Source organism: Phocoena phocoena, chromosome 11, assembly GCF_963924675.1.
Source record: "Phocoena phocoena chromosome 11, mPhoPho1.1, whole genome shotgun sequence".
NCBI classification, from domain to species: Eukaryota; Metazoa; Chordata; class Mammalia; order Artiodactyla; family Phocoenidae; genus Phocoena; species Phocoena phocoena.
Genome location: NC_089229.1, coordinates 9,857,094 through 9,877,577, shown reverse-complemented (window position 1 = coordinate 9,877,577; position 20,484 = coordinate 9,857,094). Strand labels below are relative to the sequence as shown.

Sequence of the window (20,484 nt, the reverse complement as noted above, 5' to 3'; positions counted from 1 at the left end):
AGAGACTGTCACTGGCCTGTAGTCAGAATTTTTTAAGCAATAAAAATCTCACACCTTATTGTCAAGTGTTTTATTTATACCTACAAAAGAAACAAGATGGTATCAAAAGGACAATTTACAAACTAAGAATAGTAACATAAGCTCTTAAGCTCTTAGCATCCTGTGCCTGAACGTCATACATCTACAATCTTTCAAGTCTTAACGCAACAGGAATGTGTTCAGAAACCAGCAAGGACATAAATAGAGAGAGCACTGATCCCAAGCAAAAGCCACCAACCTTTTAGATGAGAGAAGTCCACACAATGAATTGTTAGGGAGGGACTGGGGAGAAGCAGCCCCACAGCTTAATATAGAAACCCTTTCCCTAAGTGAGTTTCAATCATGAGTACAATAATTAGCATCAAATGAGGATTCTTCTGCTCACATTCTGAAGCAAAGGCAGAACCTGAATTATGAGTGGCAGACATAGAGGCAGAAGACTTAACTCTGGAGCTATACAGGAAAAACTACTAGATTTCAGCTGTGCTCAGGCCACAATAGCTTTTGAGTTTTGGGATATGCTGTTATTTTGACTTTATGATTACAATATCCCCGGTGGAAAAAGGAAAGCAAGTAGCAGACCAAATACCGCTTGCTTGCCCAGAGACCTTGCCCGCAAAGGGATGCTTTCAAGACTTGCAAGAGAGTAGGACCCGCCCTGTGGTGGCACCTTTGTGTTAAAAATAAAATAAAATAAAATAAAAACCAGAATTTTGGTGTAGAAAAAAAATGCCTATGATGGACTAATCAGTGCTTAAGACTTTTTTTTTGGGGGGGGGGACACTTTGGTTTGAAAGCACAGAGCGGTGTTGCCATGTTTTTCCTGTGCCTACCATCCTCCCTCAGCCTCAACTTCTATAAGGAAGAGAAAAAGAAGTTAAGAAAGAAGAAAGTGGGGGGGTGGGGTGGGGGGGGATATCAAAGTTCTCACATGCATACATTTCAGCTTATGCTGACAACCTACCTGTATGTCGCACATTCAACCACACTTTCAGTACCCCTCAGAAACAATCCCTTCTCTCTCCCTGAAGAATTTTAAGAGGAAAACAAAAACCTCAAGTATTTAGATATTTTGATCTTACAAACCAGCAAGCAATCTCAGGCCTAAGCCAAAGAATGCAGCGGAGGCTCCCCCCTCTAACTACACTGTCAATGAACAATATCAACAACAGTATTGAAAAATTAAGCCCCACACGAGATACGAAGAGATTTCTGAGGCTGTCTGATGTCCCTGTCCTGTCACAGTGAACACAAGAGCAGAAAACTCTTTCCAGGCCCATCTGCTACATGAAGTCTCAGTAAAACGGATGGCATTACTATGAAGGGGACAATCTCACCTACCTTTCAGGTGGAGGAAAAGTAAAAGGACTTGGACTTTAGTCCACTACCTACCTGTAAAAAGCTGAGTGCAAAAGGATGCTGAGGAAAATCTGCACCCAAAAGCTGTTACAAAGCACTGCAGAGAACGGGAGTATGAAGAGAGTAAGAGTTCTTAATAAACCCTTAAGACCCTTCAAGATAACTTGGCCAAAAGGGCTGAGTAGCTGGCAAAGGGTTGCTTTTACTCTAGCTCTACAAATACTGAGTTTAAAAAGAAAACCTGCCCACGGAGTATACTGTTTATAATTAAACGTGGTTCTCACTCTGCAGGTGAATGCATATTTAACTAGTTCATAAATTTCCAATGAGCATTTATGTTCATTCTGCTCACAGCAGCTGTCTGGTTGGAAAATGAATTTCACAGATGGTCCCTGGTAATATGGGGAAGAAAAATATGCAGCTTCCACCCAGATGCGGAGACGCTACATTTAACCATGACAATAAACATTTGGGGTTTTTAATTTAAAGGATACACTTAAACTCAAGACTCAGCAATTTAATTTCTAACCTGACAACTAAAATGGTTACTTTTCAGTAATCGGGAAGGGGGAGGGCAGAGTGTAAGGGAGACAAAGCCAATTAGGAATTTTTAAAAAAACTGTCAAATGCACTTAACAAGCAATCAGCCAAAATGACAATGGCAAAGCACTGTCTTAAAAACTCATCAGGCCTGAGGAACCCTGTCCCAGCTTGAAAAACATTAAAAAGCATTACAGAAAATGTGCAGGGAACTCCCTCTTGGTTTTCTATTCCAGTAACGAGAGCAATTTAAAGCACAGATGCCGTCGTCTTCTGCAGAATTCAACCCTCTACCCTCCCCCACCCCCCGACCGCAACTCAGGACAACAAAAAATGGGCTCCCACAAAAGGGCCTAACACCTTACTTTTTCTTTTAAAGATGAAAAATAGCTCAAACATCCTCGACATGCAAGAAGCTGGGGGGAAAAATCTCTTCCAGTCGGCTATACATATATATATACTTTTACAAAATCTGTTATTACAGACTGGATCATTTTGGCAGGCAGAAAAAACCTGGCAGTGAATTCTAACTAATCTGCATGAAAGACAAATCACAATGGTTGGGAAAAAAAATTTAAAAAGAAAAAGAAAGAAAAAGGGAAGAAGAAAAAAAGGAAAAGACAGCGTTCCTTTAAATGTAGTTAAGTCTGCACAAGTCACTACCACCTGAGTGGCTTCATTTACGTGAAGGAGGAGGGGGAGGAGGAGGGGGTGGGTACTGGTAGGCAGTCTGCCCCATGTAACCTATCATATTGGTAGCTCCCGGAGGCTGTGCAAACTGTTGTGACATCAGTGGCTGTGGCTGCTGCCCAGACCGGCCCATCCCACTAAACTGCTGGCTAGAGCTCTGTGAACTTCTCCCAGTTGAGGTGGTGCTACTGGCCCCATAAGTGCCAGCACCATATTCTTGGGCTGTGTAACCACTTGTGCCATAAGCAGCTGCCCCATAGGTGCCTTGACCATAGGTGTATTGGCCTGCTTGTGCTCCAAAGGCAGAATTTGGACTTCCATAGCCACTACCGTTAGCATAACCGGCTCTATCGGTTTCACCACGATCCCGATAGCTTGCAGAGTCTCTCCGGCCACCATCTTTGACCCCTCGAAGCCTCCGGTCACACTCATCCTGATACATCAGATTGGGATTGTTGGCTGAAGAAGTGGTCCGGTATCGAGAACGACCTCCTGATGAGGACACAAGGAATTTTCAATACTACATATATGATCCAAACATAACCCTATGTAAAAATGCTACTCAGTACAAAAGTATTCAATATTCTTTCTTGATCTTTAATTAAGCGCTAGGCCAGCTTCCAAATCAGCACTTTATACTCAAAAGAACGGTGAACATTATTAAAGGATATTCAACTTCTCACCTTTTAGGCCCTTTCTTTATTTGAGGATTACCAAGAAACAGACTCTTCAAAATGTAAGAAAAATGGTAAGGAGGTTTAAATAACCAAAAAAGGCATGCAGCTAAGTTCATACGACCACAAAGGGATCCTCTACTAGTGCACACTGGTTCTCAAACGTTGCTTTGCACACCTAACTGCATCAGAATCATCTCACAAGTTTTAGGGGAAAAGTTTAGGTTTCTAGTTCAATTCCAAACCCACTTAAAAAAAACAACAACTGCATTTTAAAAACCTCGAAGGGAATTCTGATGTAAAGCTTCAACATACAGCAAGTGGGGGGAAAACATCCTATCAAACCTATCAAACTTGTAGGCAGGAAACCCAGATCCTACTATATTTTGCAACTGTCCAATTCAGATCCAGTAACTATGCCTGTCTCTACTACCATGAAATGGTATAAAATTACTGATTTCTCCATATGGAAAACCAAAAACCTAACACACTACTACTAAGGCTATGACAGGCTCCCAAACTTCATATTGTCTTACTTAGAAGAGATTATGAAAAATTATTAAGCAACATACATTAACCTTCACTGGCTTAAAGAAACAAGACACAATGAACACACAAAAATGATACCTTGGCAGTACCTGGAAAACTCCAGGACTTACCCTTACCCCCTCCTCCGCCGCCTCCTCTGTGGTCCACCAGCTGCATGAGTTTTGGATTGATAGCCTGATTAGCCTCTTCCAGCACTTTGATCAACTCTCTGGCCTGCTTTAGGTTCCCTGGGGTGAAGAAGGTATAGGCGGTGCCCTTGTTGGTGCTACGGGCTGTTCGGCCAATACGGTGCACATAATCCTCTGAACTGTTTGGATAGTCATAGTTGATCACAAACTTGACATCTTCCACATCTTCAAAGCCAATGACGAGTCAGTGTGTAGGTTGATGTGGCAGGGAAAGAGAAGGTAAAGGACATGCCAACAACAGGTGGGAAGCACGAATGCAGATGACAGCAAGAGGAGAGAAGATTAAGTTAGTAACCACTCTGAACAGGAACAAAAAAAGACTCATCCCAACAGAGTAAAAGAGGATTAATGATGCTTGAGACATGCAGAGGAAGCAGCATCCTTATCAGCTGTAAAATCCTAAGGAAATCCCATTCAACCATCCAAACTCCTGCCTCTTCTGTATCTTAAGCAATATACTGACAGGAGTTGTACCAAATTCCAGTTCCATCCTTTTCAAAACTGGAATGTAGAAAGTGGTACCATCATTAAGCTACAAGGCCAAATCACTTCTACTCTGTTGGGAGAAGCCTGGCAAAATCTACCAGTAATATAACAAACTTACCTTTAAACCAGTCACAGAGCAAAATGAAAAGAAAACAAAACAAAAACAAAAACAAAAACTTCATATACTTTATTACTACATTTCCATGGAGACTTAATTAAGATATTTAAATTAAAAATTTTTTGCTTATATTAAAAAAAAAACAAAACTGATCAGAGCCAAAGTTAAATACACACTTATTTTCCTTTGCAGAAATATCCAAATTACCTTTCCTCTTTCAATTACCACAAGAGCACATTACACTAAAATTTCACTGTACTACCAAGCCCAGCTCTGCCAAATGAGGTTTTTTTCTCAACTCAAGGTTACTTCAACTCAGTCCTTGCTTCAATTATCAAAGATTGTCTATGTAACCTGGAAAATTAACAGCCAAAGAGTGTGGGAAAAACCATGAAACCTTGAGACACAAGTTTAATGTTCTGTCCACTGCTGGGAACTGGATTGAATAACCTCCTAAAGCTTCAAGTATGTAAATGTTAGTGTAATGCTTTCAGCTAAATGTATATTTTTACCTACTTAAACAAACAAATTTAAGAATATAACAAAGAATCCTAATGTTTTGTGGAAAAAATCTGCATTTTACAAAGAATATTCAGAAAATATCCTAGATAAAACACAGATTTTTGTGATATAAATAATTAAAAAACATTCTCTGTTTGTTACCAGACCGATGCACACTCCCTCCTCCTTTGGGAAACCGCTGCAGCCGATCCCGTCTCTTTGCCTTTTATTTTTGGCGGCCTCCTTTCGAAAACTCCGCCTTCTGACACGGGACCACTGGAGCGCGGGGAGCATGCATCAAGGGTCCGTGGCAGTGAGAAGTCCCCACACACGCTCGCTCTGTGAACTGGCTTAGATGCTTCTCTGTAGCCCCATTTGGTTGCCAAGCGCCGGAGAACCTGGGTTCGGGTAAAAATTTCAGGTCCTCCAACGCCTCCCCCAAGGATAATTGGGGTGATTGTAGAAAAAAATAATTAATAAAAAAAATGTAAGTTACATCCAAAGGGTCAGACTGCATCTATTGCCCAGACTGGATTAATTTCAGGGGGAAAGGGGAGATGATTTAAAAAAAAAAAAAATTCAGCTGTTGTTAAAGGGCCTGTGAAGAAAAGGGCATTATGTCTGTTTCTTATTACAATAAAGGCTCCTCAGTCTTTACTGACCCCTAAAGTCCTGAAATCACACCAGAAAGACGAGAAGGCACTTATCACAGGGGGCAGCGTGAGTCTCCGGCTAGGGTCGTTGAGGTAACAAAGGGAAAACAAAAATTTCCAGGGCCAGGATGGATGTGAGACGGGGGGAATGGGGAATTATGCTCCATGACCACATCTTCAGGGCTAGGATAATGCTCCTTACTCACTCCCACTGTGTATGACCACAGGCAGCAGAGCAGGTTGAATTACTGCACTGGATGCACAGATGTGTGCTTTCCTAGCAGAAAGCACTGGGGACTGGAGTCAACAGTTCAGCTATCAACACTTGGGAATACTTCTGGAAGGGTTCAATAGTGGGCAGACATAGAGCAAGTTCTTCACACTAGAAAGGTGTCTTGCGTGTGCACAGATAGAGCTGGCTGAGGGCACATAAGAGCAAGCGCAGAATTTGTTTCTCTCCGGTCTAGTCTAGCCTGCCCTGATGTTATTTGTGCACTGTCACAGTATTACCTTGGTGTCTTTAGAGAAGATGCTGTTGCAGGGTAAGAAATCAAAAAGTTAATGTTTTGGCCAGCTGCCCAGGGTAAGAACTTTTCGTCTGACAAGCCCTATGACATGGCCTGAATCTCCAATCACTAATTGGGAGGGGCTGAGACTAGTCAATAGGCTCATCTAGAGCTGCTTCGGGCCAATGTAGATTTGCCTCGGCCATGTACTGAGTGATCTGCAGCTGCTATCAAAGCTTCTGTTAAAAAACAAAACAAAATAAATTCAATACTTTTAGTTTAACAGTGTGTAGTTTAAACAAAAAAAGGAAAAATAAAAAATATCCCACTGGAAAGGGAATAAACAGTGGTTTCCGGAGGATGACTATTACAAAATTATGGGAATCGAAGAACTTACCTGAAGGGAACATTTAAGAGGCCATCGCTCGACAGGAAGTGAAAAAAGGCCTGGTGACTCAGCTGAAAATTGCACCCCTGTCTAATGAGGTAGAAGCCTTCACTTTCCAGGATCTTGTAGGACCTTGGTCAGCATTCTGCCATTTTGGTGGGTTTTCCCCTTCCTTTTGATTTTTACAAGGCAGCAAACAAAGGGGCCCAAACAAGCACTGATGCTGAGTAACAAGAAACAGACTCAGATACCTTCCCTCTCCCCTCTCTTGGATGAGTGGGGGTGGGACGAAGAGTCTATAAGTTATTCTAATGGCAGCCAATTGATTTGGTTTAGAAATGCAGGGGGACATGGAACAAATATTTTAAATTGTCTAGGCAAGATGCACAAAGAAGCTACCAGCACATAGCAAGCCTGTTTAAAAACCACCATCACTGAAAGCTTTTATGTAAACTGCTTTCAGGCCTCAGCCTCTTCTCCCAACAGGTCCAAGTTCTAACCGCACAGATCCAGACATGACCTCAGAGGGCAGAGACAATTTTTCAGTCATGGCTGCAAGTCACCACCTCTGAAGGAGGGAATGATGAGTGCAATGTTTAAAAAGCCTTCATTACTTTTGTATTCCAGTTGGAATACTTGCTCTCTTTATGTTGAATATCATAAGGGAATATGGTGCTTCTCGCCTTCCTGGGCAAGAAATTAGTATCTGTCAATAATTTAAAAATATCTTTGTGACAGAAATACTCTATCATTTTTAAAAATATAATAAGTTTTGTTACACCTGTTTTTCTCAGAATAATGGGCTAAAGTACCACAAAATATCTCTGAATACCTTAAATCGTAATGGGTTGAAAACTCCAGAACATCAACTTCAAATTAAGTTCTTCAATCGGAAGACAGCGCATCGATGATATGAGTATGGGTGGGAGGAGGGGATAACTGAGTGCTCATGATAGTTTTACTTCAGTAAATTAAATTGGGCAACGCAGATTTAATTGCTGAAAGATATCATATCTATAGATTTACTAAATCCCAAGAATATATTAGCACTTATGGAATTGGACATCCGCAGATAGACTGGTAAAGGGGAAAAAAATAACTGAAGAAACTAGCTTCTAATAGCTAGGTTCAATTGGGCTCATTTTATTCACCCAGAATATAGAATAAAACCAGGAAGAAGTTGAGCTGTGCAAATGAACGTCTCCTCTCCCTCTACCGGTTTAAACAGTCATGCCTAGGCCTTGCTGCAGACCAAAGCCTGTTTGTTAGGAGCAGGAAGAGACTTTGAAAATAAAAGGAAAAAAACCCCCCAAAACAAACAAAAAACCCACCAAGGTTAAAAAAAAATCATGGGGGGAAGGGGAATCACGTACTTTGTATGTAATTCTTCTCTTTTAAATATTTATCTAAACACACGTATATGCAACTCTAATGTGAAAAGACAAGCAAATCTTTTAACCAAAAGATACATATACCATTGACAGAGACACCTATCTATACAAACCTAGCCCACGGGAGGCTACATCTGTGGCAATGAGAATGGGAGCCTTTCCAGAACGGAACTCTGCAAAACAAGGATAGTACCATGAAAGCAAGTTATAAAATTAAGGCTACACCGTGATATATCTTAAAAAATGACCAAATAAACATTCCCAGCTACCTGGCCTTCTTACCCTATCATATTAAAACTTCTGTAAGAACACGCCAAGCTCTTTTAAATTTAAAGATAATAGTAATTCTTTTGAAAATATTTATTATACTCACCTTTAGCAGAGGAGCAATAGATCAAAAAATTTACCTCTAATAATGAAGTACCATTAAAATGGTGTGGCAATGTGTAACAGAATTAACATGAGCTGGAAATTTTCTTCCCTTAGATTATGACAGCAAAGTTGTCTCCCAAATAAAACAACACCAAAAGTGGGGGTGCGGGAGGGGGTATGAAAAGGGAGGAAGTTTAAAGGATGTGGAATGGGGCTTCCCTGGTGGCGCAGTGGTTAAGAGTCCGCCTGCCGATGCAGGGGACACGGGTTCGTGCCCCAGTCTGGGAGGATCCCACGTGCCGCTGGGCCCGTAAGCCATGGCCGCTGAGCCTGCGCTCCGCAACGGGAGAGGCCACAGCAGTAAGAGGCCAGCGTACCGCCAAAAAAAAAAAAAAAAAAGACGTGGAATGAAAGGAGAAACCATTAACTTTGCCCTGTGAAATAACAGAATATATATACTGGTCTCTGCCCTCAGTTCCTGGCACAGAGCTCCTAAAACCCTTGTAAAACAGGGATGCTAGGAGAATCTTTTATTCTAATACTTAAGTCTTTGACCCTGGCCCCTGAACAAGAGTTCCTAAACAAGAACAAGACAGGAATCTTTGTTCTAGTGAAAAGACACTTGATGGGCTCCAGAATAGCTCCTGGATGGACGCTGTTCACCAGAAAGACCAAGCCATGATCAGAGAAGCTTGGAACTTTGAGCCCCACTCTGGAGAGGAGAGGGAGACTGAGTTAATGTGATGAAGCCTCCATTAAAAGCCCACAAGTATGGGATGTGGGGAGCTTTCAGGCTGGTGTACATATCTATAAAGACAAGACCTCATTAGATAAAGGGTGGTCTAAGTGGTGAAAAAGTGGTGTAAAGAGCCAGCACTAATGACCTTGAAGTATGGTGATGACAAAAATGCCCCCAATATTCAATTAACTAGAGCAGAGCTAGGCAAACCCTGGTCTTTGGGTCAAATCTGGCACAATGCCTATTTTTGCAAATAAAGTTTTGTTGGAACACAGCCAGGCTGTCTCTTTACCTAATGCCATTTTTGTGCTACAACAGCAGAGTTTAACAGTTGTGACACAAAACACTATACAGTCTGCAAAGCCGAAAATATTTACTACCTGGCTCTTTACAGAAAGTGTGCCAATCCCTGAAACAGAGTGTAAGAACAATGCTTAGTTTTGAACTCACCATTAAGTACCCAATCTCTTTCTGGTTGACTCTTGTCTCCATGGATACACATAGCTGGCCAACTGTCAGAAGAAAAGAGCAAAGTACATGTTTGGCATTGCTTAAATATTATACAACATTCACAACACCAATTTAGAAATTCCTACTGAACTATAAAATCTGAGGCAAATTAATTACCTCAGTGCTGCACTCACCCATCTCTGCGCATCCTTCGAGTGAGGTCATCACAGCGTCTTTTCGTCTCTACAAATATTATTGTCTTATTTTCCTTTTCAGCCATTATTTCCTCCATGAGTTGGATCAACCTGAAAACAAGACCAAACAATTCAGTCATCCAGAGAAGACCCCCTACACATCATGCAGAAGCTATGTTTGCACTATCAACCCTCCAAAGCTTTAGTACTTTCTTTTCAAATTACTTTCTCTATAGCTGGTAATTATCAGAACTGGGATTCAAATCCAAGGATCCAGAATCCTTGCCTTTAACCACAAGCTCTGATGAATAATATAAAGAATGGATTGTTGGAAAGCTAGCAATGCTTTTAATGTTTTCAAGCCTAAAAAATACTGGCTTCTATTAACACTTTAGTTTTGGAGGATTATTAGGAAAGGTTTATCAGCATCATCAAAACAGTGAAATCTTTCATACTTGTGGTCTTTTTCACTTTCCATGCAGACATCCACAATCTGGAGGATGTTGTGGTTGGCACTCAACTCCAGATTGCCTACGTTGATCTGGGTGTAATCACGAAGGAAATCCTCTGCAAGCTGTCTTACTTCTTTTGGCCAGGTTGCACTCCACATTAATGTCTGCCTATCAGGCTATCCGGAAAGGAATGGAAAGGCTTTCTTTTAGATTAAGTAACTACTACAGGCAAAGGGTACAAGACAACGAATTATCAGCTTTACACACCCTGATTTGGTCAACAATTTTACGAATCTGGGGTTCAAAGCCCATGTCAAGCATTCTGTCAGCCTCATCCAGTACAAGGTAAGTACATCGGCGAAGATTTGTCTTTCCTGACTCCAGGAAATCTATCAGGCGGCCAGGAGTAGCTATACAGATCTCGACACCTGTAAAACAAATCCAAAGATCTATCCAACTAAGAATTCTTTACACACTGTTCAAGCCTCAGCAAACTAAGAAGCACCAACTCTGGTGGTTGTACTCAGTGCTACAGAGCACTAAGTTTTAACACAGTGCCTGGAAAAGCATGATGTAACAAAAATTTATGTATAATCATCCGAACCTCGACAAAGTTTAAGTCTAGTCACACTGAACTTCCCTAAAATAGCATTTTAACCATATTTGAGAATTGCTAAGCTGCTGAAATACTGATCTCCCCCCACCAACCAGAATCCACTGTTTTCTTCAATTTCATTTACAGAAATTGATAAAATGAGAGAAACTAATAATTCTTAAACACTCATTTTTAAAATTACCTCTCTCCAAGTCTCGAATCTGGGGACCTTTAGGAGCACCTCCATAAATGCAAGTGCTCTTCAATCTAGAACATTTGCCATAGTCATCAGCCACCTGCTGTACCTGCTGGGCAAGCTCTCTGGTAGGAGCCAGAACTAGACACTAAAACAAACAAACAAACAAATCACTTGAGACACCTATCCCAAGTTTTAGGAGGAAAAGAAAAGTACAAAAAGGTTATTTAATTCTCTATTGTTTAATTTGGTACTTTCAAGTATGTGATGGGGTGAGGAGTTGGGAAGGCAGGGGGTCTAAGACAGTGCACTGGAGTGTGGCAAAAATTATGAGAACTAATACTTGGCATGTGGTATGATGGTTGACTTTTGACACATGATTCATTACCGTTATGTGTGTTATGTAAGTAGATTTACAGACTATATTACCTAGTTTTAACTAAACAACTCACAAAATGAGTAAGTAGCTATAAAATATTCCTGCAAAACCATGGATTAAATATTAGAAACAAACTGGGAGATTGGGATTGACATATATACACTAATATGTATAAAATAGATAACTAATGAGAACCTGCTGTGTAGCACAGGGAACTCCACTTCGCTGTACAGTAGAAACTAACACAGCATTGTAAATCAACTGTACCCCAATTAAAGAAAAAAAAAGAAACAGATGAACAGGAAATGAGCAAAGCTGACACTGTTCTGACATCAAGTTTAAGCTCTTAGCCAGGCACATTAGGCAAAAACAAGGATGACTTATACACAACGTGACAAGAAGTTGGCCAAAAAATACAAAATTAAGACACTTTGAAACAGGTATCATATATACTGTTAACAATGACTCTCACTCGGTGTACTGACCCATTAGACATTAACTAATGACAATAAAGCTAACTCTATTAGCCATATGGAATACATTACATATTATGTTAATGAAAGGTAATGCATTATTTCTTGTTGTGAATACACTGAGACATACTATAATAACGTATTCATAAACATATACAGTGAGTGCAAGCTCTATTAAAAAAAAAGTTAAGAATGTACATTCAAAATGTTTGAAGACCACTACTGAAATCTTACAGTAAATAGCATAAATGAAAATGATCAAACAAGAAAATCACGCTGCTCTGTAAACATTTACAGACGCATCACTGAACCACAGAGAATACACATCCCAAACCCGACTCAGCCACAGGGCAAGGATCTCATTTCATACTTTTTTATCCCTCATAGCATCAATGAGCAATTAAGAATTGCACTTGAATTTAATGCAGAGTAAATGCCTCTAAATGAAGGTAATGGGCATAACTGTTAAAAGTACAAGTAGTTCAAATTCAAGCTCAGCCATTTAATTCCTATATGACCCTGGGCAAGTCATTTAATTGCATTGTGTCTAAAATTTATCAGTAAGATAGACATAATCTCTCTTCCGGATACAGAAGGTAGGGCTGAGGATGAAATCTGAGAACATATGTAAAGCACAGTGCCTGAAACACAATAATCATTAAGTTGTAGTCATTCTTAGAAGTGTAAACAAACTGAAACACTTACAATTGGGCCATCTCCTCTTTCCAAGTAAGGCTGGTGGTTAATATGAACAATAGCAGGCAGCAAATACTGGGGTGGGGGGAAAGAAGGACAGTGTTATACCAAAACTAAGCCATTATATTAATTGTTCTAAATTATCACAGTAATTGATAATGCCTAAGTAACTAGGAAAGGGAAAACAGAACTCACAACTGTTACACACATGTGCAATGTATATTTGAACACAAAATGCTTCCACATATTTCAGATAGCTAAAAAAGCTGAAATATTATCCCTATCTGAATTAGAATTTCAAGAATTGAGAACATATGGAGTATTTACAATAGCAAAATAAGTTACCACAATATTAAAAATCTTCCCTTGCTGGTACATACCGCCAATGTCTTCCCAGAGCCAGTCTGAGCAATGCCCACCATATCCCGGCCACTAAGAGCCAAGGGAAATCCCTGGCACTGAATTGGAGTTGGTTCTGTGAAGTGCTGATCCATCAACACATCCATTACGTATTCTGTACGAAAATCGATATTACTACTTTAAGTAAAACTAAGGACCCACAGCCAAAAGAAATTTAAAAAACTGTTAAGCTCATTGAAGGGAGGATTTACCCAGCTTTACATCTCTCCAAGTATTGTTTTGTTCTTCAGTACTGAATCTTTGACCTGTTACTTACTACTTCTCAAGAAGGCTACTGCCACAGCCATCTACCCTTACCCTCGAAAACTTGAAAACCACTGCTCTGAAGTATTTAACATGGTAATGACTACCATGGTACATGGTAGTCACTTATTGTTTATCTAATTCAAATTTTAACCAGCTAGAAAGCAATTTCATTTTGCTGTTTTCTAAAAAGTAGAGGCAAAATCCCAGGGAAAGATGGGGGAAAAAAGCAAAAAACCCAAAAAGTTCTAAACAGAGAACACATGAGCATTAAAAATAAAACAAAACAAGGCTTCCCTGATGGCGCAGTGGTTCAGAGTCCGCCTGCCGATGCAGCGGACGCGGGTTTGTGCCCCGGTCCGGGAACATCCCACATGCCGTGGAGCGGCTGGGCCCCTGAGCCCTGGCCGCTGAGCCTGCGTGTCCAGAGCCTGTGCTCCGCAACGGGAGAGGCCACTGCAGTGAGAGGCCGCGTACCGCAAAATAAATAATAAAAATAAAACAAAAACCCAAAACCACAAACACACACACACAAACAAAAAACCCCAAAAACCTTTGTGAAAGGTTTCTACTTATCTTTTCAACAAAATCCTGAGCCTGGGTCAAAACCTTTAAATAATCTATGACCACACTGACTGTTCAAGCTAAATTAACAATTAAGATACTGGATTGAAAAACACTTACGTGGGAAGTTAGCATGATGGAAGGCAAACACAGGTTTAGGACAAACATCGCCTCCTCTCACTGTAATCTCTTTCTTTCGGCGTAGTTCATCAACCTCATACTATGTAAGACAACAAAGTAAGACAAATCAGTAAACAATTTATTCTAAACATGCAAAACTTTATGTTCCAATACAGCAGAACAATTACCACTAAATCCACAATTACATTGGAAAATATGTATAACACTTCTTACAGTGCTTTCATATGTGTTCAGCTTCATCCAACTCTGAGTCAATGAAGCAGGTTAGCAACCGTTCCATTTTCCACATGAGAAAACAGTTACTCGGAAAGATTAGTAAATTGCCCAAGGCCAGAAGTAGGAAGAGGGAGAAAATGTGGAACTTAGGACCAAGTGCTCTTTCCTTACACTTTCTTCTGAACAAGTTACCATGTCATGCGTAAAGTCCAAAATAATCATGAGGTTAAAAATACAAACAGGAGTAAAAGCCAATGTTTAAAATTTTTAATTTACTTCATAGATGAAAAGACATGACACCTCATATACAGCTAAAATCACATAACAAATTGGTTGGAAAATATAACCAACAAATGAGAACCAAGTAATACATTAGGTATTACTGGTTTCTCTTGTATCAGCAATCCTAACATGAACCAAGGAAAGTACCACCACACTAAACTAAAACATATAACAAAAAACAAAACAAAACACAAAAACATATAACAGCAATGGCTGTATATAAGTATACTGTGGCTAACGTACCTACTTGGTTTATTACTGTATATGAAAAAAAGGTAAATAAATAAAACCCCCCAAACTTACCGGAGTCAGCCTTGCCACTTCTGGATGTTCAACATAAAAATTCTTCTCAAACTTGGGGAGCTCACTCAAATCCCACTTCTTTTTACGTAAACGCTCCCCAGGATTACCAAACTTCTTCGGGGGAAGGCCACCACCACCTCTTGCTCCAAACCTAGAAACACCAACATTTTTAGCTTTTTAGTGTTTTTAAAGCAAAATACCTTAGGTGCCACAAAAACATGTAAAAAGATGGGACTCTTGGGCTTCCCTGGTGGCGCAGTGGTTGAGCATCCGCCTGCTGATGCAGGGGACATGGGTTCGTGCCCCAGTCCGGGAAGATCCCGCGTGTCGCGGAGCAGCTGGGCCCGTGAGCCAGGGCCGCTGAGCCTGCGCCTCCGGAGCCTGTGCTCCGCAACGGGAGAGGCTACAACAGTGAGAGGCCTGCGTACCGCCAAAAAAAAAAAAAGAAAAAAAAAGATGGGACTCTTAAGATACTACCAGCCCCTTCCAAAAAAATATTTACTTGTAAAGTGCTTAAAACAGTATCTGGCATAGTAAACACTCAGTACAAGCTGGCCTAATTGTATTCATTTAACAAATAGTTACTGGGTACCAACTATGTACCAGGTACTGTTTTAAGTGGTGCTAGAGATATTAAAGTGAATAAAAGTCTCTACTCTTTGTAATATTCTGAAATGTAGGTAAGTGAGGACATAAAAGTTTAAATTAGGGCAAAATTGTGGACAGGAAGAAAAACAGTTCAAGCGGCTCCATACTTGGAACGGCTTCTTGCACCCCTTACCCCTTTATACTGTGATGAGCACTCCTTTTGCCTGCTAATCTGCTAAGGAAAACTACTAGGACCCCTAAAAGACTGGTAGGCTAGTCTTCACCTTTAGTTTATGCTAATGAATGGCCAGGGCAAAAATTTATTATCTTTCCTTCCACTTTATCTCCACCTTTATCTTCTTTCTCCTTTCTGTTCACAGGCAAATAGTACTATTAACTATAAATTTGCTAAAAGAACCATTAATAAGGCTTATTTAAGGTCTTTAAATCTCTATTTAAAAATCAATCTTTTTGCTTTATCTTTCACAACAGACAAGTTCAACTGTAATACAAATGTGGCCATTGGCCATACTTGATATTCTACTTTTCCTACAAGAATCCCAACACTAAGATGGTCTTCATTTCTGTATTTCAACCTATTAAGGTGCAGGGCATTGTCTGATGGACAAATAATATACAGTATGTTTTCATCCCATTTCCTTACTCCTGAAAATACACTGAATTTAATTTTTTTCCACTCTAACTCAATCATATCCTCTTGCAAGTGGTTCCACTTAATAATCAACAGGCAGGGCTTCCCTGGTGGCGCAGTGGTTGAGAGTCCGCCTGCCGATGCAGGGGACATGGGTTCGTGTCCCGGTGCGGGAAGATCCCACATGCCGCGGAACGGCTGGGCCCGTGAGCCATGGCCGCTGAGCCTGCTCATACGGAGCCTGTGCTCCGAACAGTAGAGGTCACAACAGTGAGAGGCCCGCGTACCACACACACACAAAAAACCCAACAGGCAGTATATGTACTAACAATCCTAAAGGGCCTCAATTTCCTGGAATTCAAAATGCTCTTTAAATTCTTTAGCTTAAAGACCCAGCTATACATTTCTCTAAATACACACAAAGATTGATGGCTGGAAATTTTACTGGGACTATTAAATATTTACATTCAAAAGGCAGAACTTAGGGCTTCCCTGGTGGCGCAGTGGTTGAGAGTCCGCCTGCCGATGCAGGGGACACGGGTTCGTGCCCCGGTCCGGGAAGATCCCACTGCCGCGGAGTGGCTGGGCCTGTGAGCCACGGCCGCTGAGCCTGCACGTCCGGAGCCTGTGCTCCGCAACGGGAGAGGCCACGGCAGTGAGAGGCCCACGTACCGCAAAAAAAAAAAAAAAAAAGGCGTAACTTGGCTGATTCCATTCATACTACTGTTGATCAATACCTATGACACCTTCAATATGCCCTCAGGCTTAAGACTGAACAGACCTAAAACTACATGGGTTGACCCCTCCCCCCTCACTTGCAAGTGAAGCAACTAACACAATTTTAAATAAGGTAACTCTACAAATAAAAAAGCCAAGTCACTAGATTGTCAGTCTTGCAAAGAATAAAAATGACCCAAGACTAATCTTCAGAGATTGGCTGCCTAATTATATAAATTTATGTGATTCCTAGAAGATGCCATTTCAATGCTGCTGCTGTTGCATTCCAGTGCTACCCAGACCTTAAAATAACGACCTAGAACAGAACTTGAGGCTTTTCTCTTGTAGAATTTGAGTATATTTGTGCCACCATTTAAAGATGCACATATCCTAACCCCCTGCATACCATGCTGCTCATTTAATGTTTTTACCGAGTATTAAGTTTAATTTGGCTTTGCAATAAATACCAGTTTTGAAGATTTGTACATTAACATGCAAAATCAAGGTAGTTTAAATGTACAATGCACATTTGTACTGTCCGTGTACGTACACTACCTCACTCATTCCCCTTTCAAAACAATAATCCATTTCAGCTCTGTTCAGTTCAGGACAAACAGCAGCAATTCAAATAACACAGGAAATTTCATAGTAAAGGTAGAATCAGGGCACAGACCTCATTAAAGAGTGCCATTTTGTTTGAAACGAATTATTTCTAAAGTCTTTTTTAATGTCATCTGACACTTAAAGAGTCAATATGGGTGGGGTAAACTAAGAATGGATCAGTAATTCACTTTTTCCTCTTTTCAAATAATGAACTTTTATTATTAAAGCATATATACAGTAAGATATTAAACCAAACACCCACGGTAAAAAAAACCACCATTATCAGTACCTTGGTAGCCTCCATGTGCCTATTTCAAGTTTACAATCCCCATCATAACTAGTACCTCGAATTTTAACCATTGCGTTGTTTTTTGGTCTTGTCCTATTTGTTAGTGTCCTTATACGTTATTCTTCTAGCATAACTTGTTTTACTTAACATTATATTTGTGAATCATCCATGTTGATACAAGTTTTTCTTTTTCACTGCTGTACTGCAGTCTTATTGTACGAATTTATCCAGACATTTGAGCTGTTCCTAATACTGTCATGAACAACCCTGTTATAAACATGGATACCAGGGTATGTGTACAGGGTTTCTCTAGGCCTAAGAGTCTAGGGTATAAAGCTTAAGAGAGGAATTCTGGGTCATCTTCATTTTACTAGGTAGCATTAAGTTCTTTTTCCTAAGTGGTTGTACTGAAATTCACTTCTAAATTTAGCTATACTGTGAAACACTAAGCAAACATTTCCACTTACAGCCCTCCGACTTTAATGCTAAAATCAAATATTTTCCTTCATAACAAGGTATAAAGTCAAAGCAATCCTTTTTAGTTAGTAAATTAAGAGATAATTGAACAGCTTGTGACTAGAAGGTCTGGTACTTGTGTGTCTGAACCACAAGACAAAAATGTTTGAGAAAACAGCATTAACAGAATGCCTACTACAGAGAGACAATTACACACGGTATCTCAATTCTGGAGAACAATGCAAAGGCAGTTACTATCCCCATCTTCAGATGAGAAAATCGGCTCACAAAGGTTCAGGATCTTGCCCAATGTCACCCACACTCATATATATATTAAGAAGTGGCGTCACATAAACTTTTTATGCATAGATAAAACTTTTATTACAAAAAAGTAAACAGCGTAAGTCAACACGGATCTCTAAAGCAACTTTTTCCTTTAACGGTGTAGGGGGGGGACACATTAAGACTTGTATCTCAGTATCTGGGAGGACTCCAGGTTTAATCCTGTTAACTTCCAACCCAATAACCGTAGCATTACAACATCAAAAATTTTCAAGCTAGGCCGAGAAGTTAATGCTTCAGTCCAATTAGAGAAGGGAAAAAAAAAAAAGACTGAAACATTAAAAAAAAAACAAAACCCTGTAATAACGACCAAACCAAAAACTCCCTCCCCCCAAACGACTATTTAGAGGGCAAGTAATCCCATCGCTTTGCATTTCAATGTGCTTCCATCGAATTATTTTAAAATACGACTAAAGGTAATTTTTAAATATTTTAAAGACTACCAGTCAGCCTCTTAGTCTCTAGTTTCAAACCAGGTTTCCAGTTCCATGAACAGGGAAGCCATTTCGCGTAAAAGATTTTCCCAGGCTGAACTCGGAGACCTCATCCTCTTCTCTCAGCAAGAACATCCGAGTTTCACGGATGAACACTAGGCCTGGAGAGATCAAATGACTTGCTCAAATCGGCCGGGCTCGAAAGCCGGGAAACGAAGGAGGCCCGGGCTGAGTTGGCGGCGGCCAGGCCTCCCCTCCTGCTCCCCGCGGGGCTGAGGCCGGGCCGCGCCACGACGACCGTCCGCAAGCAGGGGCTGGGGCGTCGCCAAGCCGCCGCCCCCCCCCTGCCGGGTCACCAGTGACCCGGGGGCCCAGGCCCACCCAGAGGCCCGCGCTCTAAACCGGTATTACGTCCCGGGTCGCCTCGCCTCCCACAGTTGGGAGCGTCGCTCCCACGCTCGCAGTCAGCTCTAAAGTCTTCCGCTCGACCGCAGAGTGCGGTCTCCTCAGGAAGCAACCTCCTCCCCGCCCCGCGTGCACACAAGGCCTTTCCTCTCCTCCTCCCCCCTTACCCTCCACGGTCACGATCCCGGTCCCGGTCCCCAAAGCCGCCTCCGCGCATGGTCCCAAATGGATAGAGATCTGGGAGCGGGGCACGGATGGCCGGGCTCGGGAGGGCCTGCGGCTCCGGTCTAGTGACGACCGATGGCGGCGGCGCCTCCGCTGTTGGGGCGGCGGCAGGCGCGGCGCTTTCTCGCTCCGACGCGCTGTCTCCCGTCGCAGACGCCACCGTCGCCGCCTCTCTCGTCGGAGACGGGAGCAAAACACAGAGAATCGGGGTTACAGAAGCAGTGGGTAGGTTTGGCTACGCTCAAACCCGGCAGTGCCGCGGTTTAGGCGTCTCCTTCCTTCCCAGCGACTGCACAAAATGGCGGCCGGCGCTGAGACGGCTCCAGCTTAACGCTACGTACGCCGGAGACGATACGTAAACAGCGTCGCGGAATAGCTCGCGGGCTTCGCAGAGTACTACGGGTATTCTTGGAAGCATTTTACGTCAGTTGCGGAGGCGGGCGCACTTTGCGGTCGGGAGCAAAAAAACAAAGTACGGATCAGGCGTAGAGTTCTCGCACCACCTGAACCAGAACTAGGGGTAGGGAGGGGAGGGGGACAGCGACGTAACATTCTTTGCGTCGTTAGCCGGCCCACTATTGCGAAGATGCGCTGTGTGCGTAACACATTCTGTTTAGAGAATAGAGGATTTTGCCGGGTTCCGACACGGGACGGAACACTGGCCTGCTTGTGTAAGTTGCCTTGCAGAGACAATAACTGTCCTCCATATTGAAGGCGTCAAGTTTCAGGGTCTCCAGGTGCCAAACGCCCACGAGCGTCTTCAGGGTCCCTGGCTGGCTCCCCAAGATGGTCCTGCCAGCCATCTGGCCCCGCCGCCCTGGGCCTTGCGGGTCTGGCCGCGCGCCCCGGCGCCATTTCCTATCAGTTGCCTCTCGCTGTGCTGTCGCCGGCGGCCATGATGGATGTCCCTTGTCGGTTCTTAGGGGAGTTGGTCAGGCGCCGACGTCCCAGCTGAGTTAGATCACTCTCTGCTACG

The 20,484-nt window shown here is 41.9% G+C and overlaps 1 protein-coding gene across 2 annotated transcripts; it reads right to left on the bottom strand.

The window, feature by feature from the left end:
• Nucleotides 1–55: 55 nt before the first annotated feature.
• Nucleotides 56–19,811, bottom strand: DDX17 (DEAD-box helicase 17). Of its 2 annotated transcripts, none has more exons than XM_065886677.1 (13): nucleotides 19,451–19,811; nucleotides 14,798–14,948; nucleotides 13,976–14,075; nucleotides 13,009–13,142; nucleotides 12,638–12,703; nucleotides 11,087–11,228; nucleotides 10,557–10,717; nucleotides 10,293–10,465; nucleotides 9,838–9,948; nucleotides 9,644–9,705; nucleotides 8,196–8,255; nucleotides 3,968–4,204; nucleotides 56–3,120 (listed from the first exon to the last, which is right to left on the bottom strand). In XM_065886677.1, exons 1-13 carry the CDS (start codon nucleotides 19,498–19,500, stop codon nucleotides 2,615–2,617), a joined length of 1,953 nt encoding a protein of 650 aa, XP_065742749.1. In that variant the 5' UTR covers nucleotides 19,501–19,811; the 3' UTR covers nucleotides 56–2,614. The 2 variants fall into 2 exon arrangements, with proteins under 2 accessions (XP_065742749.1, XP_065742748.1); XM_065886676.1 differs by having other exon boundaries at nucleotides 2,615–3,120; nucleotides 3,962–4,204.
• Between the last annotated feature and the right edge of the window lie 673 nt (nucleotides 19,812–20,484).